Consider the following 23943-nt stretch of genomic DNA (forward strand, 5'->3'; position numbering starts at 1 on the left):
TTGGCCAATCACTGCGCAAAAGCTTTTCATTTCGGCTGCATAAAGGAACACACGTGCTTCTCTCGGGTCGACTAAAACTACCTGCATCGTGTATAATCCTTGGTCGAGATATCGTACGTAGCAGACGACGCTCCAATCGACTTGACAGCATAGTCCGTATTTTCACGTGTCCTCTCGTACATCGCATTGCGTAACTGGAGTCCGACTTCCAGGGAGGAGCTCCCTTTTTCGGTAAGCAGATGTCCATAAATAAAATTAAAAATCAATCAACATTCCACGAATATTACGCGTTTAATCGATTAAGACGAAAATTTGTTGAATTTATCAGCCAGCGGATATATCATTTATCACAAGCTGTTTTGACGCAGCCTAAGAAATATTTCAGTTTATCGGCCAATTGGCCACTGCCAAATGAGGTTTTCAACCAATCGTCGATAGTGTGTACATACTTGTCGTGATCAAACAATAGAACTGGGACCCAATGTCTATTACGACATTGTAATTGTAAGAGTTTATCTATTTTCGTAGCTTGTTCAAACCCAATGGAATAATTATGAATGTTCTATAACTGTTGTGCGATTATTTATCTACCTGATACGAAGATGTGTCATAGCCATCATCTCACGCATCGTTGTAAACATGTAAACACGATCTCACACATCTAAGACAGCTACGACGGTTTAAAATGTTTGTCAAAAAAGTCTTCAACATACATCATATGATGGATCAAGGTTATTTCACGCAGTTCTCCGTAAACTGGACTGGCGTATTGACATAATAGTATACGTGTTCCATAAAAACGTTACTCCCCACCGAAAGTAGCGAAGATATATTTGGCATCAAAAATATTTATTTCATTAAAGACATTCATTGTTCGTGATATCTATTATTTACATTTCTATTCCAAGTATCATTTGAAATCTTACGTGTTGCTTATCATTTATTAACAGACAATTCAACGTTACGTTAATTACATAAATCTCGTGCGTTTGCTCGCGGACGTTTACGATGTCCTACGCATGTTGTAACATTGCATGACGTTGAACAGAATGCGTATGATGTCTAGTGTCGCATCGGCTTAACGGCATTCCAGAAATAACCGATTAAAGGATTAAACGTAAATCTTTCTCGGATTTAAAGCTTCATTATTAATGACAGAGCAACTTCGTTTGCGGCTAATTTTACACCGCAGTTGAGGAGAAAGTAAAAGTTCGCAGTTTGAAAAAAAATACATCAAGATGGCTATTCGCGCCGGTTTCGCGTCTGCTGCTGCTGCTGCTGCGGTATGAGTCGTGATTTTACTCCACGCGGGCATCGAGTTTTCGAACGCACCGACGTTGACTCTTCTGTGTGACGTTTCCCAATGGGGGCGGAGCATTCTCCAGCTTCCCAATTCTAACCAACCCGATCCCCATAGCCGTTGCATTCTACTGATTTGCTTCAGTGTGCCTCGGCAGTGCGTACGGTGCGTTTTTTGGTATGTGCCCGTGCACATAGCCGCTCACCACCAACGTACGTTCGTGCTCGCGAACATCCATTTCTCTGTCGTATGTAACGAGAAACTGTTGTGCTTGTTAATATCGTCTAGCGAAAAGACATACTCCTCGCAATGCCCTGGGCATGTTTTTCCGACATTCAGGTAATATTATCGATATTATTCGGATTTTTTTTTCTTTCTCCGCTTTTTCATTTTTCTCTTTCTTTACTCTCTTTCTTTCTCTCCCCTTTTTCTCTCCCTCCCTTTGCCTCTCTGCCCCTCGAAAACCCGCATACCCGAGTGGGATTCTCTTTTTCGAGGACCTCAACCTGAGGTCACACGGTGACGAGGAACAGAGAGGCGAAAGAGAGAAAGAGATGGAGAAAGAACTCGTCCTCCATTACTTGTTCCCAAGCAAATGGTGGCTTGCTCACTTACGAGTCTCTTTGTTATAATTATTTACGCCTTCCGTTGTATCCTTACGGTATACTGTGACTCTATTCGTGGCTTTGTTGCAATCGAGCAATCCCGACATTCGTGGAAGGGATACGTATGATGTCAACGGCACGATTTTCCATTGCCTACGATATTAGAAACGGACACCAGTTGTAGTGTTTGTTATGATTCTTGGGTTCGTTACTATCTCTTTCACCATGGAGGAAAACATTAATTGCGCATCGCCTTCGGTGTATTATTTAGTTGCACTGCTCTTGCCCGAGTGCGCATTGATCTAACGTATTTAACCATAATAAGTGGTTTCTTTTATAATCCAGTTTGTCAGAATCGAACTATCGTCTACAGTCTTATTATTTTTCTTTTGTCTTTCATCTTCTTTTTTACCTTTATCGCGCTGCTCGAAAACTGGTATAGAATATTTCCTTTGTTGGAATTCGTAGAAACACTTTGATTTTTAGAGACGTGATTGTGTGTCTTTATGTAACAAACATATTTTTGTTATGTATTCGATATTTCATTCTTCTTGTAATTTCTGTTAGATTAACGTGAAGGCATTAATAATATCGTTATGTCTTGTTTACGTGAAAAAAGAATTTAGAATAAATATATTTAAATGTTACATATAATAATGGACCGATATTTTATTTTGTTGCTTTGTATTGCATTGCATTATTGCGTAATTGAATATTAAAATACATATTGAAATTAGTTCTGTAGTTCCAAAATATATAGTTCTATTTTGTATCACAATCTTAATTTTCATTTGTTCGTTATGCTCTTGTTATTATATAATGCATAGATAGATTATGTTACAGTAACTTTTTTTTTTGTAACATCAAGATTAATATATATTGTCTTTTGTATTGTTATGTTTGTAATTTTTCATGTGAATACTGGTTGATTGTTTTATTTGTGTCATGCGAAATAATTAATAAAAATGTTTATTCCATTTTTGTTTTCAGACAGTATAGTGGCATGAGTCGATTAATCTATGGCAGATCAACAAGATCAGTTGTCATCAGGGGGGTCTGTAGAGACGGCAGATGCTTCAGCAGGCACCTCTAAGCCTAGAGGAAACAACTCTAGCAGTGGTAGCAGTGGTTATAGAAAACGACAAAGCACTGGTTCTATTTCAGACACTGTAGAAGAAAAAAGACGTAGAGAAACTATTGATAACCCGCAATCGTCTCAAGTTTTTAATAATACTTCTTATAAACAATTGACTGATACTTTCAAAACAGTGAGTAGAGCAAGAGGCGATAGTAAAAGTCATGGCAGTGGCTTAGAATCATATCTAGGTAATTATATTTATTTCAATGAAATTATAATTTTTTTTAAAGTTTATTTTTTAGGAAATATTAATATCTGTACATTTTGTCTGTTCTTTAGATAATACTTGGAGGCCTCAGCACAAGGTTCAGCAATCAAATTATAATATCAGTGGGAATAGTACAAGAGTTCGTAGTACAACAAGAACAAGTTTACCAGAGTTCAATTTGAAAGCTATCGACTGTATTGCAGCGAGGACACGTTCTAGAACACCACAAAATTCGCAAGCCATATCGCAAGGACATAATAGTTTCGATTTATCGTTAAACAGTGGTTACAATAACAGAGAAGAGTTAACATATAACAACTTGGTACCAACGTCAAGTGCTACGCCAATTACTAGTCATCCAACCACATCTAGAGGAAGAGGTTAGTTAATTTATTTATTTATTTAAAAAGTGTTGGTTGCAATGAGATGTGATGTGTGATTTGAGTGATCAGATAATATAATTCAGAAACAAATTAAACCAATACTTAATGTGTTAATATATTTATCTTGATCTATATTAAACTATGAAACCTATAAAAATGCAATCCTAAAACAATTAGCAAGCAACCGATTAATATAAATCTGTACTGAATACGTTGACTCGCCTCCATTCATTTTTATTAGAAAGATATTGAAATTGGCATTTAAATTTTGAAAAGTTAATAAATTTTAATTTATCATGTCATTGAATATTAGTAACTTCCTAATTTTTTCTACATAACTATATGTGTATACATATATAAATATATACATGTATATGTATGTATATGTATGTATATGTATTTATATATATATATATATATATATATATATAGCTAACTTAGAATTGTATACTAACAATATATTGATTTACTTAGACGTCATTATCTATGATGATTTATGCTTATAACAATTAGTAAGCAATATTATTTATTTTACATACTCCTACATAATCTTATACTTAAAAGACTCTCATTTGTAGTTTTGTTATACTGCTTATTAATTTTATTTTTTATTAAAACGTTTACAATGTCTAAATAATGATAAAAATGCTTTTTATCATACAATGATAATTAAATTATTTTTAAAACAGAAGATTGAACAATTTTTAATTTGTTTAAATATTTTGAAGTAAATCAAATTAGGATAAACGAGTGTTTTTACTCGTACATAATTATCCATGACAATTTTAACAATTAAACACTACCAATTCTATACACAATTCATCACGAAACGTGATAAAAAATTTTCCTGGTATTAGGAACATACATTCCATACATGAATTTAGTACTATACTTAATGTAGCATCATGATCGATTTTTAAAAGAATCCATGGTATGTTGTAACAGTATGTTTTGCAACCTTCATTTATTGAAGTAGTAGGTTAAAGAATAGGGTAGTAAAATTAGGTTTTCATTCACAAGTATCTTAAAATTAAAGAAAAGAAGTATTACCAAAATAAGAGTCATAGATCAGACTGTATCATTAGGCCTGAGGATGAGCGAATGTCTGGAAGGATTTGTGTCTGCTGTCAAAGCACTTTTTCCAATATCAACACAAACGTATCATCAAGAAGGTAAGCCTAAGGAGTACACACTTCGTACTACATTTACTTCCCCTTATTTTTCTCTCAAATCCATGAGTAGATATCTTTAAACGAGTACAATTTCACTATAAATCTGCTCACTAAATTGATTCCCTTGTATTTATATGCAAGCATTATATTTAATGAATCAGGTCAAATTGTATGTGTCAAATTTAATTTATGCATGACATTTCTCCAGACATAGTAAATATATGATTCTAATGCAATTATACAACGTGTTTGTATCATTCAAAGTTTCATGGTAAAAGTGTTCATGTCTGTACAAATACAATCGCTTGTGACTACTTTGATTACTAATTACAAATTACATACTTTAATTTGATAATAACTCATGAGGTATGAAGATGTATGAAAATAATGATATATATTCAATGAAAATAATGACAAATCAGAAATTTATATTGTTCATAGGTATATCAATGTGTGCCAAATACTTCATAATACAAACATTTAATAGAAATTATTGTTTGATTTCATGAACACAAATATTTATTAATATAATATTTTTTTTTACTTTTAATTTACATTTAAATTCATGCTTTTTACTTCTGAAAGTTTATTAATTATGCCATGTTTATGTATAAAACGAATATAATTTGTACATGACAATCACAGTTCCTCTTCAGTGAATAATGTGAAAAATTTATGGTACACGCATTTAATTAAAAAAAAAGGACAGGAATACGTTGTTGAACAGTTCATAACAGCACATAAAAATATATGTGCGAATATGAACAATTTATAGAAATACAAATATATTAACACAGTATTAATTGAGTTATATTTGAAAAGTCATTTAATAATGCACTATATCCATCTGTTGATAAACTTAAACGGCTTTTATTAAAATTAAAATAATCCTAAGCCTTGACTTTTAAACATTATATACAATTAATTACTGTTTACTATTTGATGTATTTTTCATTTAGGAAAACTTAAATCTTGTATAAACTTTAAAAAGATAATTAATAATAATATTTATTGTTCTTATTGTTGTTAGTACTTTCAATCAATTTCTAATGCTATACATACTTTTTCATATCTCGTTTACATTGTTATAAGTATAAAGCTGTAATATACATGAATCTATGAAAAATGTAGAAAAAATTTAAAAGCATGTACTATACTTTATTAGGTGCGGCAGAGGAATTTTTTGAAAGTTTCTGCAGATATATAATTAATAAAAATTTGAATGCAGTAAATATGAATATATTTAAAAAAGAAACATGCTCGAATAGGTTGTAGATTGCACTGAAAACATTGTAAATACTGTATTATAAATTTATAAGATATTACTGAATTAAAACTTTTTAAATATTTCGTTCTTACGATCATGCACAACAAAAAATGTGATAATAATATATATAAAATTTATTTAGTGTGCACTAGAAGCATTTCACATGTATGTTAGCGTCTCTCTCTTCTTTATTGTTAAAAGTGGTAATGAACTTTGACGATACTAAAGTTTTAAACAAATCCAAAGACCACTGCAAGCGTTAAACGCATTTTTCATTTGACACCTATAATGATAACGCAATGCTTCAATATTTTAGGGTCAAAGTCTCACGGTGGTGCAACCTGCGCGGGTAGCAGTGCGAGTAATCAAGTTTTGAGTGTGAAGTCCAGCATCAGAGTGGGTAACGCAGCCAGTAATTCTGTGGAGAGCGGTGGGGGGGCGTTGGCACATGACGGGGCAGGCACTAGTGGCATCACGACAACAGCCACTGCCAATCCACCTGTGTCTGCCACCGCCGCTGCCAACCTTACACACCCTTATCCTACGCACAAGCATATATTACGTTCTCGCGCAAAAGCCTCCAGTGAGCAATCCAGAGAATTGCCGACTAGTAACAAAACTTCAGGAAAGCATCATAAAAAAGACACTACAACGGGTACTTGTTCAAGCTCCAGGTAATGGTTTGCACTTACCTATTTAATATGTATGTGCTCACTTTCAAGGGCTTGTTTAACATTAAAACTACCCCATGGATTAAAATTGAAGTCATTCTTTCAAAATCTCAATAAATACGGTTTTATAATTTATACAAAACAAATACGAGTACTTTGATCTATGTTAGTCTTTATAAATTACACTTAAAGTGCCAACTATAAAAGATGTAGTAGACAGTTATAAAATGAATGATTAGTAGAATAGAAGTATTTGATTTAGATGATTATAAATTCTTATAAGGGCCATCACACATTTAAATAACACAATTTAATTGATTTAGACACCGCTCTTCGTCACGTGCACGAAAAGCAGTGTTTGAAAGCGGTTCTGGAGGAGTGGGAAGTGTAATGTCAGGATCTGAATCCGTGACCAATAGTGCTACCCCAACATCGGTCTCATCTACGGTTCCTGTCAATCAGTTGGTTACTACAACAGGGGAGGACGAATCAGCATCTACAGCTACATCTGCAACTGGTACATTCACTTTGAAATTTTCTTTTTATAACAGGATTATGTCCGTTACTGTTTATTTGAAATATAATTTCCTGTGTTTACTTGATTAGCTAGTGGAGGACCTTCAGGAATGTCAGCTACCACAGGAGATAGCGAAAGCGATGATGGTGAAGTTGGAAGGTTGCAGGCATTATTGGAAGCAAGAGGATTGCCTCCACACGTATTTGGTGCATTAGGATCACGAATGCAACATTTATTAAATAGAAGCATGGGCGCTAGTTCGGGTATTAATTGGCTCCAGATAACTGTGAACACATTTTTATTTCATTGTTTAATTTAATTTATGTAATTACACTTTTAGCTGCGAAAGCCCAACAGCTCTTGGCTGGGCTACAAGCCGTTGACGATGAAGGAGAACAACTACAAGCTGTTATTGGAATGGGTGAAATTCTTGTGATGGGAAATGAAGACACGTTGACTGGTTTCCCAGTGAAACAAGTGGTTGCTGCTTTAATCAATTTGCTTGGCATAGAACACAATTTTGTGATAATGACACACGCTTGTCGTGCTCTAACTTACATGATGGAGGCTTTACCTCGATCGTCGACAGTTGTGGTAGATGCAGTCCCAGTGTTCTTGCAAAAGCTGGAATCTATCGAATGCATGGATGTTGCTGAACAATGTCTAACTGCATTAGCAATGCTATCACGTCGACACAGTAAAACTATTTTACACGCGGTATGCATCATTACTCCTGAATATAATTTAAAACAGACGTAATTAAATGTACTTATTTCTTTTTTTTTTTCTTTTCAGGGCGGAGTATCAGCGTGTTTAAAATTCGTCGATTTCTTTAATATTACGGCTCAACGGGCTGCATTAACTATTACAGCAAATTGTTGCCAAAATCTTCATCCCGATGACTTTCACTTGGTAGCTGACAGTTTGCCCTTACTCACTAGTAGACTGACAAATCAGGATAAAAAGAGCGTTGAGTGTGTTTGTCAAGCATTTAGTCGTTTAGTTGATAGCTTTCAACATGATTCTGTAACTTTGCATAAAATCATCAATGCAGAACTTCTTCAAAATTTACAGCAATTGGTATTTATTTTTTTGTTTTTTATTGTATAACAATATTGTTGTAACATATTGACAACATACGTATTCTCTTTCTTTCAGCTTATGATTACACCACCTGTTAACAGTATCGGTAATTTCATAACAGTTCTACGAATGCTCTCTGTGATATCAAATCGCTGTCCTGACTTGGCACAGTTGCTTTTGCAACAAAATATTGCTTTCACGCTGAGTTATCTTTTAACCGGCTCACTGGAAGTGAAAACGGAGGATGTGGAACTGGTGCCACGTTCTCCGCAGGAGTGGTTTGAAATCACTTGTTTAATTGAGGAGCTAATGCCTCCTCTACCGACAGATGGTATATTTAGTGTAAATAGTTTACTCGAAAGGACCAGTAATCAACAAGAAAATGTTCATTGGGAATGGCGTGACGAAAGACATTGTTATCATCCGTTTAGTACCATCGATTCTAGAATTATCGAGGTATTATTAAGATACTTAAGGATTAACTATCAATTACAAAAGTATCGATATAAAATTAATACAATAAAACTATTTTTTACAGATGGCGTTTCAAAATGGCGAGGATGAGATTTGTCTTTCTTCTTTAGGACGAACTTATACAATAGATCTGACTGTGATGAAACAAATCAATGAAGACATTGGAGTGGCAAGAAGCATTTTTCGTAGAGTGAATACTCATCCCACAGAAGGCAAAAGTCCTACTTGTTTATCAAGGTAAATACCATTTATTTTTAAAACGAACAGGTACATTTAAGAAAACGTATTTTATCAATTCATGCATTTTACGTAGCATGGATGTTGTACCTCCAGTGATTGAAACAAACGAATGGCTAGTGTCCTTCATTCGAACTTTATTCTCCGTGCTATATGAAGTGTACAGCAGTTCTGCTGGTCCTGCCGTGAAATGTAAATGTCTTCGAGCTCTATTACGTATGGTCTACTATGCTTCAACTGATTTACTTAAGGTAAATATAAATGATGTAATAGAAAATATTTTTTTTTTCCTTTCTGTTCGAATTCTTAATTTTTCTTTTCATTTGTTCAGGATGTCTTGAAGAACCAAGTAGTATCGTCACACATAGCGGGTATGCTGGCGTCCCAAGATTTAAGAATTGTTATTGGAGCTCTTCAGATGGCAAGTATATTAATGAAAAGGCTACCACAAGTGTTTGGGGTTCATTTTCATCGTGAAGGTGTACTGCATCAAATACGACAACTAGCTGATCCTGAAGTACCTCTTGGTGTTTCACCACCCAAGTGTCCTTCTGGTAATTTAATAATCTGTCATTTATCATTGCTTATATTGAACCATAATAATACATATTTAATCACATTGCTCTTGCTACTTTCTAGGTACATCATTACCAACTCCACAGCCGGGTCCGTCTAATACATCACTTTCTTCCACCACAATGTTGTCTTCTAGTAACGCCACATCTCCAATAGCTTCTCCATCAACAAATGGTAATATATTGTTCGGTACAATTGCAACGTGTCAGTTGAAACCAAATCTTTCTGCATCGATGGAAGCACATGCTAGGAATGAATTGAATTCCATAGATGATGTTTCAACACCACAAAGTGCTCACTTGTAAGTATACAAACAATTGTATTTGCACGATGAAAAATCTCCGAGCCGTAAAATAAAAACATGTTGAAACCTGTTTACTCCTGCATTCTTAGGAGAATTGGGGACGTCTTGAAGAGGAAACGGCAAAGCAAAAAAGGTCGTTTCTCTAGATTAGGCGGTACAACACCACAACAAACTCAACAACCGGAATCACTTTTTACTGGTTTCGCTCCTAAGAATAATCGTTTCTTGGGCAATCTTAATCCTGCTAGATGGGGTCGGAAATCATCGTCTTCGAGTTCCACAAGTGATAAAAGAGATTCAAGCTCGTCGACGAGCTTGTCGAAACCACCGAGTAATTCAAGTTTAACTGCTGGTAATCGAGACAAGGCTAAAGCATGGGTTCGCGAACAGGCTGCTCAGTTTTTAACCCGTTATCAGGATAACGCTCCTTGCACGCATCCTGCGATGACAGTCCTTTCAAGACTCACAGCTGCTATACAACGGTTACAATCAAATGTACGTATAATTAATATTTGCGTATTCGTAACTCTATATGTTAGCATTTGTAGCAAGGCGACAACAAACAAAATATGTAAATATTTTTGGTAGATTTGGAAATTCAAAAAAAAGTGTACATAAAATATTTGTTTTTTTGTGAGTGCATAATGTTACGTGGATCAGTAAATATTTTGTGCGTGTGATCGTACACTTAGATCTATCAAAATTATTCTTATTTTATGGTTTGTAATCGTATTTTAATTATCTTGTACTTATATCAATGATTAACAATTTGTCAACAGGAATTGGATGAAATGTTGTCTGCTCTTACCGAATTACGAGATATTGTACTTGAAAGTGATATATCTCCGTTCGAGATGAATTATAGTGGTCTTATTAAAGCTCTGCTCAACTACCTCACTACTACCGATGCACCTGGTAATCGTTACGATCGTCTTCGTATATTCTGGAAATTATTTGCAGAATCGACTATTGTAAGTAAGCCAAGATCGTTTTTATCAAAACGAAGAACTCTTTTGTTACTGTACTTAATTTTTAGATGCAGCAGAGTAACAATATTATGGATCTTAATCCTGGAGCATTTGGTGCTCTGGTAGCAAAACTAAATAGTTGTGTTGCGCAGCTGGAACAATTTCCTGTGAAAGTTCATGACTTACCAGCAGGATCTGGTGCTGGTCGTGGAGGCACTAGTGCTCTTAAGTTCTTCAATACGCATCAACTTAAGGTACGCCTTCTACCTTTGCAGCTATTTATGAGTCATTTATTGTTGGGTTTTCATAAGAAATTTTCATCTTCAAATTTTTATTATCTCACAGTGCAATCTTCAGCGACATCCAGATTGTAACAATTTAAAACAGTGGAAGGGAGGTACTGTCAAAATAGATCCCCTTGCACTGGTACAAGCAATTGAACGTTATTTAATTTTTCGTGGATACGGCAGAATACGAGAAGCAGAATCTATGGTCAGCGACGACGATAACAGTGAAGATGACATAGACGACACTCTGGTAATTTTTTTTCCTGTATTGTTCTTTCAAAGTGACCAATAAACTGTAAAAAAAACACATGAAATCTGCAATATAGTAATCACTTAGAATAAACAATATTTTTTCCTAATACAATGCATTCAAATTTACAGGCAGCTGTAGTTATAAGTCAAGGATCAGCAAAACACAAACTCCAATTCCTGATTGGGGACGAAGTGCTACCTTTCAATATGACTGTTTATCAAGCTGTTAGACAATTTGGTTGTTCTGGGATTGATCATTCTGAAGCAGAAGCTGATGGTGAACCACCCCTTGGTCACGATGCTGTTTGGGTACAAACACACACAATTTATTATAGGTATATTTATTCTTTTATTTCATCACTTGAATGCATTGATATAATAATGAACATAAAATACAAATTTGAATGTCATACATATTTTAGGCCTGTACCGGAAGAAGAAACTACAGCATCGCCAAAACCGGGATCGAGTTCGCAAGGTAGTAGCCGTAAAGGTAAAGGGAAAAGTACAAAAATCAGTTCAAAACGGAAAGAAGATAGTTTATGGCTTGAGGGAACGATCCCTCCACAACGATGTCCACTTGAACCGTATCTGTCCCCTACCTTGCCACCTTCAGTTACCATTACTGATGCTTCATTAGACGGTTTGTGCTTACTGCGTCTCTTACACGCGTTAAATCGTCATTGGGGTGTTCTATTCCCTTACATAAAGAGTGTGAGTCTACTTTCTCCGCAAGACTTTATTAACAATAAGATAGCCGCGAAAGCAAGTAGACAACTGCAAGATCCTCTAGTGATCATGACTGGAAATTTGCCATTATGGTTACAACAAATTGCTACAGTCTGGTTCGTATTTTAAATAGTGATAGTACTTATATTGATACAAATAATCTAAACTATACATATTATTAATTTTTTGTAGTCCATTCCTGTTTCCATTCGAGACAAGACAATTATTACTCTACGCGACATCATTTGATCGGGATAGAGCTCTGCAACGACTCCTAGATTCTGCACCGGAACTATCAGGATCTGACAGTCAAGAACGCGTTACTCCTCGTTTGGAACGAAGGAAACGAACTATATCAAGAACTGACATCCTTAAACAGGCGGAACAAGTTATACAGGACTTAGCATCTAGCAAAGCCTTACTTGAAGTGCAATACGTTAACGAGGTTTATTTACTAAATATATACATACACATACATATATACCAATGACTGTAAACTGTTAGACAATAATGTCTATTGCATATTTTCTTCCAATGTTAACATACTTGTATTTTACAGGTTGGTACCGGTCTTGGTCCAACATTGGAATTTTATGCTCTAGTCTCTCAGGAATTGCAACGTGCTGATCTTGATCTTTGGCACGGTAGTTCAAATCCTACTGAAGCAGGATATGTTAATACTCCGCATGGACTCTTCACAATGCCAACCTCATGGAATACTAAAGTATCTCATCTTGCGAAGTTGAAAACAAAATTTAAATTCCTTGGAAAGTTTATGGCAAAAGCGATATACGATTCAAGAATGGTATAAAAATTGTCGTATTATTGAATCTTTTTATGAACTCCGAACTCAGAATCAGAAAAAAAATTGTGTTTTAATTTTTCTATTACAGTTGGACTTGCCATTTAGCTTAACTTTCTATCGTTGGTTATTGGGAGAAGAACATACTTTAACGTTATCGGATTTAGTGTATGTGAGTCCCGAGGTACATCGAACTCTTAGTAAGCTGCAAGAAATTGTTAGACAAAAGGAAACGATTGAAAAAGATCAGACATTGAGGCCACACGAGAAAGCACAACTAATAGATTCATTAAGCCTAGATAGTTGTCCGATTTCGGATCTTGGCCTTGTTTTTGAATTACCAGGTTACGAGAACATCGAATTAAGGAAAGGCGGGAGCGATATACCCGTGAACATATATAATCTGGACCAGTATATCAAGGTACTTTTATTCAGTGTGCAGAGTGCAACGATAAACTGTTACCTTCTCCCTTTTCTATATCGTTTGAGATTGTTCATATAACAAACATTGTAACATTTACAATCCAATTTTCAGCTGGTGGTACATTGGTTCTTGTACGAAGGTATCTTCAGACAAATGGAAGCTTTTAGGGAAGGATTTGAATCTGTTTTCCCGCTATCACAATTAAAACTATTCTTCCCTGAAGAACTCGAAGCTGTGTTCTGTGGACATGCACAAACTGGTGGACAGTGGGACGTAAAAACACTTTCTGAATGTTGTAGAACTGATCACGGTTACACTCCAGATTCTCGTGCAATTCGGTTTTTGTTTGAAGTTATGTCCAAATACAACAGTGAAGAACAAAGACAATTCGTCCAGTTCGTCACAGGTTCACCTCGATTGCCAGTTGGAGGTAAATAATTTAGTACTTTCTTAACTAATTTCGTTCAGTTTTATATACCATTTTTAAATAGCAATATGAAATAATATAATAAAATGTCGTTTTTGCAGGTTTTAAGAGTTTAACGCCACCGTTAACAATAGTGCGTAAAACGTTCGATCCGTCTATGAAAACGGACGATTTCCTACCATCTGTAATGACTTGCGTTAATTACTTAAAACTGCCCGATTACACAACTTTAGAAATAATGCGGGAAAAATTGCGAATAGCTGCACAAGAAGGACAACACTCGTTCCACCTTTCCTAGAAACGGATGGAAAGCCGGCGCGCCATTTGCTCTTTTTGCTATCACATTGCCCAGGTTGAGACCAATTATCCAAACCGCATTAAAAATATTCAGAGAAACAAGAAACAGCTGCGTGATTCATTCGTAACTACAATAGTTACAGTTTTGCACTTTATATGACTTTTACTTCCTTTTTTTTTCTCGAAAAATTATCGTTCCTTGATTTCAGCGAAAATTCATTTGAATAAATCCTAATTTAATGTTTGTCTTTTTCATTTATAAATTCAGATTGTGATATATTTTTTGCCGAGACAAAAAGAAAAGAAGTGCAAAAATGGTATTAGCTCTACTGTAATGAGTTTCCTCTTGTGGTATTATGAACTAGGTAGCGTGAGAGCAGTCTTGTTCTAGGAAACTTATCTTTGATGTGTTACAATAATTAATAAAAAAAAAGTTGTACATATAGTTTAATATACGCAAGTCTATATAAATACTTTATATAATAGTAACAAGAAAAAATGATATTGCTATGAAACTCTATAATAATTAAAATATAGTTTGAGGGGACGTTTACTAGATGTAAGTAAATTTTATATCAGTGATGCATTTAGCATCGCCATGAATCGCCAATCTCATGCCTCACAGTTTGCAAAAATGTGTCACATGAGTTTAAAAAAAAGAAAAAAATCTGTAAGCAAATGTGCGTTACAAAACAAAGTGATCCATGTTTCATCGCCACTTAAGCTGGAAAAGGAATCTACAAGTTGGAACGTAATAACGTGATTTAACAATCGCCGTTTTATTTTCGTAAATCGATCTCTCTTGTGTTCGCTGCTTGATTCCCAGCGTCTACGAGCACTGCGCGAATCGACGTGCAAAAACACTCCTATATTTAAGTTCACTCGATGTATCACCAATTAAACTTATTTGATATTTTTATTCTAGGTAAGATAGTCCAATTAATACTTTACTTAGCCGTGTAAAAGTGCAGCCAGCATCGCCAGATCGAATCACCGTTAATGACACACGTGAATCGAAGAAAAAAAATTCTTATATCCCACTTACTTACAGGCAAAGTATCTATTTATGAGAAAAATGTACGACAAATGTATAATATGAAATAGAATGGATATAAAATCAGCGAAGCTGGTGTATCAAATGGATTATACAAGGTACATTACTTTCTTATATCTCTGTAGAAATGTGATTCTAAACTGAAAATTGTGAAAATACGAACTGATCAAAAGTAGATGAGAAAAATGAAAGAGGATAACACGCGACTATTTGTTTTACATTTATATTGTGTACCATTGCTTGAAATGATCAATATATATACATCACTTTTTGATTTTTAATTTTATATACATATAAGAGTTAATCATCGAATGCAACGGTTACGTTCATGTGTACTGTTTATCGTTAGTAACGGATTTTTTCTTTTTTTTTTCTTTTAATAAGACTACAAACGTTGCTTCGAAACTATGCCGTACCATCCCTTGCGATGATTTTCTTTTTAGCATTACATCTACAACATTTGTTCGATCGCCACTCACAATATTCTTATATTCCGTAATTTTACATATTTCATGATAATCACAAAAACAAGTTACACTTATATTTTTGCATTACATTTCTAACATGGATAATGACGAATTACACCTGGTAATGTATACACAATATAGAGAAACAACTATCATTGATGACAAAACAATTTTAAATATCCAAGATACGAAAAATAGAGATGCATTGTATAATGCCTAATGGTTTAAGATACGATTTAAATCTTTATCGGTAATATTATAAACAAAAGATATATTTATATTGATTCATTAGCATAAATGAGTTTTATTCAAATGAGATTTCCGTTTCTTTGGCAGCCTTCGATAAATGTAAACACAAACGTGTTTGCTGGTAAAATATTTTTTCTGATTGACGTATATATCATAAATGAAATACATCGTATTAACAATATTCTCTATTACGGCATAAGAATTTATTTCAAAACTACATTAATGGAAATATTCATTTACATACATAATTTTTTATTTTTTTGTTAGTTTCTCTTTTTTATAAATACCATATTATCCATGTTTCTTAAACATTTATATGCACATACTTAACCATCCTACTATTAAACATACGCCTCCTACTGGTGTGATACTCCTATAATTCCTATCGCCTGTAAATGCATAATAATAACATGATCCACAAAACATTATCATGCCTGACATGAAAAATATTGCACCCTGAAATTAATATAAGAATTTTGAGTGCCATAATAATAATAATGGTAATAAATTTGTGATAATGATATTGCTGCATATTGCATTGCTATCAAACATACCAAATAAGGTGCTCTGCAAAAAGGTAAACTTAACATAGCTAATGTGTGGATGTAATGGTATCTGTTAGCTGTTTCAAAAACTTGTCTTCGATCTAGACTCCTAGATTCAGCCTCTGGATATTCCCCTGCACATGCAAAAGAAATAGAAATTATTTAACTGTAAGTCCTTGTAGAAATTGTAAAGTTCTAAACGAATCTTAGTGTATTTTCCTTTATTGACATTTAAAACATGAACAATATTCTTTTCTTACTGTGAGAGCCATAAGCACCAAGGCCAACAGCTGCTGCTCCACTTAAAGCAGCAAGCTTTACGTAAGGTCCTGCAGCTGCTGCTAACTTCCATAAAGGTATCGGTGGTGACATTTTTTCTATTACTTTCTGGGCAGGTATTATAGCACTCAATATCTATACAAATGTTTATTTTTCACTTAAATAGATGCATTGATATTGCAATGTATTTAGAAGGTAAGTTTTTATATAATAATTTATACTGAACATTAGCTCTTAATAACCAAAAATGTATTACTTTAAAAGGTATTGACAGTAATCAATCATTACTACTGTAGTACTTCGAAAATAACAACTACATTTTGTACGTACAGTTTCCGTTTTTTAATGCAGTTTATTGACAGTATCTAATTATTTCAGTTTTAAGAAGTTACAAATTAAAAATTTCATAATATTAACAATTTCAGATACTTTTTGCATTATTCATAACTATTACTTGCCATTTTAATACTCTTGCGGTTTATTTTTTTAAAAGGTTATAAATTAAGTATGATAAATTTATTAGCATTGTCTTTTCTGTTCAAAAGTAGTGTATTGCTCTTGTGCACGTCAATTATGAAAGAACAATTTCTTTTTATTTATTTCTTCGTTTTTATAAGTATATACAACTTACCCCTCCGGTTGACTTTAACGCATATGTCGCTGCACCAGCAACTTGAGCCAAAGAAAACATGTCTTCTAAGTATCCCATTTTTCTGTTTTTATTCGTGTGAATATAAAAAAAAAATAAATCTTATCTTATTCATCAAAACCTATACACTTTTGTTTACCGATAAAACATACTTTGCAATTGCAGTAAAATGTGGCAATTTTAATATTATAAACTGATTAGATTATCTAGTTTCCAACAATATTCTTTACAATTTGAATATTATTACTTACTTATGTATCTCAGAAAAGTCTCGGAATGTGATTCTCTTTGCACGGTGCGTAATACGAAAATAATCACTGTAGCATAAACATTATAAAATTGTAATCAGATACACATAATTATAGATCAATCGTCTATTCACTATTATTCTTCCTTGAAAATTCAGTACAAAAATGCGTTCAACAGATCTTCAAGTGTTAAAATGAGGGGATTCACTTTCAGCGCAGCGTTTTTCTTACCAATCTTCGGTTGGTAAGAATGATGAGAGGTTAGATCGTAAAGGTACACAATTTACGTATTTCTCGATTATGAATGGGATAAGCCATAAGCGTTTGAAATATAATTAAAAGACAAGTAACATAAATAAAATTAAATTTCCTTTTAATTCATGACTGAGTTAAATACAATACAACTTATTTCTGTTTTACAATTTATTTGGTTAATGTATATTTAACATAAACCTGACATTTTTTCTGAAATTTTTGTTTGTTGTTTTTCAATTCCAATTTGTTTTTATTCCATGTATGAAATTTGAATTTAGTTCTTCAGGAAATGTTAACAACTATATTGTTTCTGTATCAATCCAGCTGCAAATATAAAAAAAATATATTAATCACAACATATACAAATATATTTAAAGCATGTTCAGATTAACCCCTTGCCACATGATTTATTTGGAATCAAATTTAATTTTATTGCAATCTGGTGGACATGACTATTTTAAAGAAAATTTAACTATTAAAGCTTAATTAAATTTATTTATGAAAATAAAAAAATTGTTTTAGTTACGATGCAGCATATTTGTAAAATAATTTGCGAAAATCAGTTTCACACAGAGAGCAGGTGCAAGTGATACTTGTCATTTCAGTTCAAAGGGTTTAAGAAAGCGTTACAAAATAAAATGAATGATGCGGTAATATACCTTTTTGAAGCCAATGTCAGCAGCATATTCTCTGAAACACTGCCTGCAAATATTTAAACCATATTTGCGAATCAATCCGTGCCTATTAGCGCACGCACGACTGCAAAACAAATTAATTTATTTTAATCATATTTGTAATTAAGGGCACATAGAAAAAGTGAAAAATTAACAGTGTGCTAGTAGCATTGATAACCAGATCCACAATAACACAACTTTTAGGTTATGATTGCTAACACGCAGAACTCATTTTTCGATTTTAAGATAAATTAACCAATATACAGATATAACTTTTTGTCATAAACAAATAGCAATTTTTATTTTTGCAATCATTTCAGCAGATTTTTAATTATTATACATTGTTATTAGATAAACGTAAGTGACGGCAACACGCGGTCGAATATGTTACATGTATCTTATTGACATAAATGTACAAATTCATTATATAATAAATGTAAAGTGCGATAGTACTTACCAGGATCTAGATCCTTGTCCATATTTTCGCGGATGCGAGTACCAAATGTTTTGAAAACCCATTTCTTCTTCAAAGAGATCCTCGTTGTACCAATTCAACAACGTAAAAGACAGGAAACGCCATTAGTGTACACTGTGTTGTTTGCGCAGCGGCGCGCTGTATGCTATTTCCGCCAATTTTTAAATGTTTTCAAATTTGAATTCGTTTTATGATTTTTCATATTTAATATCATAACGTTCTATTCAAATTTATTAGTGGTAATTGGCTGTAACAACTTATTAATAACCGTGAATATACCAATATATAATGTCTATAGATTTAGGATATTGATAGTACAGCCTATTATATTTCTAATTAGAAGCCTAAGAAAATATATTAGAAGATATTTATATTATAAAATTTATAAAATACAACGTTTACAGATGTGCCAAGGTTGTATTGCAAAAATCGGACTACGTCACTGAGTACAATAATTTTAATTATGCATAACTAAAAGAATATACTAGGATTTATATTTTTCTAACAATTATTTTCAAGTATTTCGATAAAGTATTGGAAAAATAGAATTATAGTAGATGATCTATGAATAAGAACCGGTTCCAGTACGTATGTCCTACTTAAGAGGCGATCGACATAGCGGGGGTAATTACAACGGTACTTTCGTTGACTACGACTTAGCGTTTTAAACACAACTACTCTGCACTCAGTCGCAGGTGCATCGACAAATGATACTAGAATTGTATGTTCTATCATGTCCGATGAGAAGAAACAGAAAAAAGAAGATAAAAAAGTGGTTCGTAGTATTCAATAAATATTCATTTTATTATTAAATATCTATTAATCGAGCGAACGTTTTAAATGATTTATTTAACATTGCAGGATGCCGATCATATAGTCTACACCCAAATTATGAGTTTGAAAGTAAAAACGCTGCTGAAAATCTTTCTATACTCTATAGTAGGTCCAATAATTTTATATTGTCTCTTTTTCGCCTTTCTACATTATCAGGAAAGCTTAATAACAATACAGACGAAAATAATAAAGATAGAAGAAAAGAGACCAATATACAGGATATACACAAGAAACAAGGACACTGGATACTTGAAGCATGTTTTCATTGTACTAGACCGGTTGGGTTTTAAACGAACCGACAATGATTCAAACTGGGACTTACTATGGGCCCATGACTATCCATTCAGAATTTTATCGTCCAACTTAAGCAAATTAGAAGACCATCAACGTGTTAATCATTTTCCCGGTTGTGGATACATTACAAACAAGGTAGATTTGTCTACAACAGAAGGTCGGCACATCCTTCCAGCGTTTAAGCTACCGGAACAGCGGGATGAGTTTTTAAAATATGCTAATGAGCATCCTGAGAAAACTTTTGTGGAGAAATCTAATGATCATCGCGGCATAAGAGTGAAAAATACAAGCGACATAAACTTGACAGTAACTGGATCATTCGTACAAGAATTTATACAGCAACCATTTCTTGTTGATGGTTACAAGTTTGATATTGGAGTGTATACTGTAATTACTTCAATTGATCCCCTTAGAGTATATGCGTACAAAGGTGACGTTCTATTTAGGTTCTGCCCTATCAAGTATTATCCATTTGATCCAGAAGTATTAGACAAGTATGTAGTTGGGGATGATTATTTGCCAATATGGAATGTTCCTTCTTTGAAACAATATTACACTAAGTTAGGATTTTCAATGAAGGAATCATTCGATGCTTATGTAAGATCACAGGGGTACGACCCGCAGAAAGTATGGAATGGTGTACACGAAGCGATAAAAGAAATAATCTTGTCAAAGGAAAGTTATATCAAGGAAGCTATGAAATATTATGGAAACGGAAGAAATTTCTTTGAACTGGTTAGATTCGATTTTGCTCTTGATGAAAATCTGAATGTGTACACCATGGAAGCCAATATGTCACCGAACTTATCTTCTGCCCATTATCCACCGAATCAGTTGCTTTATGAGCAAGTTGTGTATAATATGTTTGCTTTAGTAGGTGTGGGGCAAAGAGTCAAGAAAGATTCTCTAAAGATAAGGTGATTATAAGAATAAAATTAATATAAAGTTAAGTCAGAAGTGATCATAAACTTATCTTTTTATTTCAGAAGTAAGATGGAGGATGAAATGATGGTAGCCGATAAAAACTTAGTAGTTCTCCCAAAACTTTGTGCAGAATGTAATGATTGTTTCCGTGTAGAATGTCAACTTTGTAGACCATGTTTTACAACTGAAACTAAACTCATCTTGTCTCAAAGCTATCTTGAACATCAAAATAAAATGGACTTTCAGAGAGTTTTTCCTCCACCAATAGTAAGTTTTCTTCTGAAGCATACCATTTCTACTTAATTCCTTCATTACACGAATTATTACTTTCAGACGAAAGGTATGGTGTTAAAGGATTATACATTAAGAAATCAATTATTAGTTAGGTGGTATCAAGGAAAATGCGAGATAGACCACTCATGGTGTTCATAAGTACTTCTAAGCTAGAACATATTTATATCAATTTATTATAAATGTTTTTAAATACTTATAAATATGAAATAAATTTATATATTAGGTACATTTAGTGATATGATAACATATATTAATATACATTCCTAGCAGTGTACATCAACTTATATGTTACATATTTTTATGCGCAGAATATTTTATTAAAAAAGAAGTTTTTCTCGTTTTATTTATTATTTATGTGTCACACTATTTATTATGCATCAAAATAAAAATTATAATTCTTTTTTCATTTACTGAAGTTTAATAAAAGGAAGTGAAAATTATTTCAAATTTATGAACTTTCTGGATCATCACTTTTTTTTGTTTTGCGATCTTTTTTTATTTTCAATTTAGGTGCATTTGGATTTGTACCTTTGTAAAATTCTTTCAACAAAGCCATTGCTAGATCACTCTTAACACCACCCACTATTTTTGTTCCTGAATTATAGATTTTAGGTACCTCAAAAACACTAATGCATCCTCCAAAACGATCATTTGCACAACCATACACAATATTACGTACGTGTAGCTGATATAATGCTGAAGTACACATAATACATGGTTCTACAGTAACTATAACATCAATATTAGTAAAAACCTCCTTACAGTCCAATTCTCTATTTTTACAGAACTCTAAAACTTGATCTATGCAATTTATCTCAGCGTGTCTGGTTGCATTATGTGTTTCATTAACAGTATTGTTACCTATAGCAATGACTTCATTATTATATACAAACAAACACCCGACTGGAACTTCCCCTGCTTTTAATGAATCGCTTGCTTTTTTCAATGCAACATCCATCCAGTCCAAAATGTCTGTCATGTTTCTTTATGATATGATACTTATAAATTTTTAATACTTTTTTAAATATTAGAAAAATTAGAACACAAAAAAAAATATTATTTTATCAATAAAAAAATATAAAACAACTTTAAAACTTAAACCACAGTGGTACAATTGAAACTTGCTTTGTAAAAATATCTCGTTTAACTGGTAAAGTACTCAAGTAGTCCCAACTCACTTAGTTTTTTTGTTGCCTTTTCACTCCAATTTTTATTGTTTGCAGCCCTTGGACTTGGATGAGGTAAACATAGAACCTATACATAGTTTCATTTATTATTATATATTACAATGACAAAAACAATAAATGTTATTAAATAATTTAAATGGTTAATATTTATGTTTACCTTAGTAGGCAATTTGGAAGATTGCACTACAAGTTGTGCACGTTTTTCTGCGTACCCACCAATACCAACAAGAATTTCAATCTTCAGCAGTCGAATTGTATCTGCCAAAACTTTATCACAAGCGGAATGTATCTTTTGTATTTCACCTCCCTAAAAATATAAAACATTTAATACATTAATATGATTTATGTTAAGGATAATATTACCTTTATTTCTGCTGGTGTGATATTGCGTCCTTTTTTATCCATTAACGCAATAGGACAATAATTGTGTATATATGCATGTTCAAAAAAGTTTTCTGGATTTCCACACAGTTCTTGAAAAAGTCCCCACAATCTTTTTCCACTAATTTCACTGCGTGTACATTGAAATCCAGTCACTTTTCTATCTGGCTGTTCTTTAGCAGGTTTTCCAACTGGCCCACAAATCTTTAACCAATCACGAACCATACGTATTTCTCCGAATGGAACACCAGTTTGAGACATACCCCAAGGACCAGGGTTCATTCCAAGAAATAAGATTTTTTTCGTAGTGGAACAATATTTTTTAACATACATAGTATGTATATTAAATGCATATTCAAGAGGGCTATAAACATATTCTACAGGTCCACGAAAAGTAATTTTTCCTAGCTCTGTAGCCAAGTTACGTTCTAATGTTAACAATTGTTCAGGAATATCTATAACTGTTACATCTACTTTAAGTGCAATACTATTTTCTGTGTCTTTGTCATCTTCATTTGACATTTTCATTCTCTTAGTATTAACATCCAATGATTCACTATCACGTCGTGTTTTAGTTTTTCTTGACTTTGACATTGTACTTAAATGTATTTATTCAATGATTATTTTTTTATAATGTTACTAGAATTTTCTTTTATTATTTACACATTAATTTTAAGTTCATATACTATAGAAATGTGAAAACGAATGCACCTTTTCAAAACACGTTTATGAAATGAATTAAATTTATATATATGTACCGATATGGTTTTGACGATTAAAGAATACAAATAAATTTTGATATTATATTGATAAAGATAAAATAATATGACACTATGTTTAAGTTAAACGTGTGCTCTTGTCAACCACGTTTCTAAAAAGTGGTTGATCTTTGAATTGTATTACAAAGCAAAGAAGCGCGAAATAAAGGAAGTGTACATGAGAATGAAGAAAAGCATAAGCATTCCTATTCTCTTTTTATATATTATGAGAAATCAATAATTGATAATATCATA

The 23943-nt window shown here is 33.1% G+C and overlaps 6 protein-coding genes across 16 annotated transcripts; 2 read left to right on the top strand and 4 right to left on the bottom strand.

Annotated features, from left to right (window-relative positions):
- Window positions 1-48: 48 nt before the first annotated feature.
- ctrip (E3 ubiquitin-protein ligase ctrip) lies at window positions 49-16348 on the top strand. 9 transcript variants are annotated; one of them, XR_012999077.1, is made up of 26 exons: window positions 49-231; window positions 2896-3231; window positions 3323-3631; window positions 4720-4806; window positions 6390-6747; window positions 7068-7261; window positions 7351-7524; window positions 7602-7978; window positions 8057-8341; window positions 8420-8800; window positions 8883-9055; window positions 9132-9306; window positions 9387-9609; window positions 9695-9932; window positions 10025-10430; window positions 10715-10906; window positions 10972-11157; window positions 11249-11440; window positions 11572-11777; window positions 11865-12287; window positions 12364-12616; window positions 12731-12976; window positions 13065-13394; window positions 13509-13827; window positions 13926-14176; window positions 15047-16348. XR_012999077.1 is itself a non-coding variant. In XM_076369685.1 (25 exons), the coding sequence occupies exons 2-25, from the start codon at window positions 2925-2927 to the stop codon at window positions 14120-14122; spliced, it is 6231 nt and encodes a 2076-aa protein (XP_076225800.1). In that variant the 5' UTR covers window positions 49-231; window positions 2896-2924; the 3' UTR covers window positions 14123-16348. The 9 variants fall into 9 exon arrangements, 8 of the variants coding, with proteins under 8 accessions (XP_076225800.1, XP_031833582.1, XP_076225801.1 ...); XM_076369685.1 differs by having other exon boundaries at window positions 13926-16348; XM_076369686.1 differs by lacking the exon at window positions 49-231 and adding an exon at window positions 1305-1639 and having other exon boundaries at window positions 13926-16348.
- On the bottom strand, window positions 16123-17766 carry LOC116427412 (transmembrane protein 256). Of its 2 annotated transcripts, none has more exons than XM_031977719.2 (5): window positions 17616-17766; window positions 17347-17428; window positions 16697-16850; window positions 16446-16570; window positions 16123-16347 (listed from the first exon to the last, which is right to left on the bottom strand). In XM_031977719.2, exons 2-5 carry the CDS (start codon window positions 17422-17424, stop codon window positions 16204-16206), a joined length of 501 nt encoding a protein of 166 aa, XP_031833579.1. In that variant the 5' UTR covers window positions 17425-17428; window positions 17616-17766; the 3' UTR covers window positions 16123-16203. The 2 variants fall into 2 exon arrangements, with proteins under 2 accessions (XP_031833579.1, XP_031833580.1); XM_031977720.2 differs by having other exon boundaries at window positions 17517-17633.
- Window positions 16800-21690, top strand: TTLL15 (tubulin tyrosine ligase-like 15). Its single transcript, XM_031977695.2, has 5 exons — window positions 16800-16910; window positions 19421-19791; window positions 19878-21061; window positions 21131-21335; window positions 21402-21690. Exons 2-5 carry the CDS (start codon window positions 19750-19752, stop codon window positions 21498-21500), a joined length of 1530 nt encoding a protein of 509 aa, XP_031833555.1. The 5' UTR covers window positions 16800-16910; window positions 19421-19749; the 3' UTR covers window positions 21501-21690.
- On the bottom strand, window positions 17616-19161 carry RpS29 (ribosomal protein S29). Its single transcript, XM_031977721.2, has 3 exons — window positions 18999-19161; window positions 18527-18626; window positions 17616-18191 (listed from the first exon to the last, which is right to left on the bottom strand). Exons 1-3 carry the CDS (start codon window positions 19058-19060, stop codon window positions 18183-18185), a joined length of 171 nt encoding a protein of 56 aa, XP_031833581.1. The 5' UTR covers window positions 19061-19161; the 3' UTR covers window positions 17616-18182.
- Smug (Single-strand-selective monofunctional uracil-DNA glycosylase) lies at window positions 21492-23938 on the bottom strand. Of its 2 annotated transcripts, XM_031977704.2 has the most exons (4): window positions 22913-23938; window positions 22707-22856; window positions 22541-22616; window positions 21492-21511 (listed from the first exon to the last, which is right to left on the bottom strand). In XM_031977704.2, the coding sequence occupies exons 1-4, from the start codon at window positions 23522-23524 to the stop codon at window positions 21507-21509; spliced, it is 843 nt and encodes a 280-aa protein (XP_031833564.1). In that variant the 5' UTR covers window positions 23525-23938; the 3' UTR covers window positions 21492-21506. The 2 variants fall into 2 exon arrangements, with proteins under 2 accessions (XP_031833564.1, XP_031833562.1); XM_031977702.2 differs by lacking the exon at window positions 21492-21511 and having other exon boundaries at window positions 22350-22616.
- LOC116427411 (tRNA-specific adenosine deaminase 2) lies at window positions 21520-22341 on the bottom strand. Its single transcript, XM_031977718.2, has one exon. The coding sequence runs from the start codon at window positions 22339-22341 to the stop codon at window positions 21811-21813; it is 531 nt and encodes a 176-aa protein (XP_031833578.2). The 3' UTR covers window positions 21520-21810.
- Window positions 23939-23943: the final 5 nt, after the last annotated feature.

The sequence above is a fragment of the Nomia melanderi genome, chromosome 8, assembly GCF_051020985.1.
Source record: "Nomia melanderi isolate GNS246 chromosome 8, iyNomMela1, whole genome shotgun sequence".
NCBI classification, from domain to species: domain Eukaryota; kingdom Metazoa; phylum Arthropoda; class Insecta; order Hymenoptera; family Halictidae; genus Nomia; species Nomia melanderi.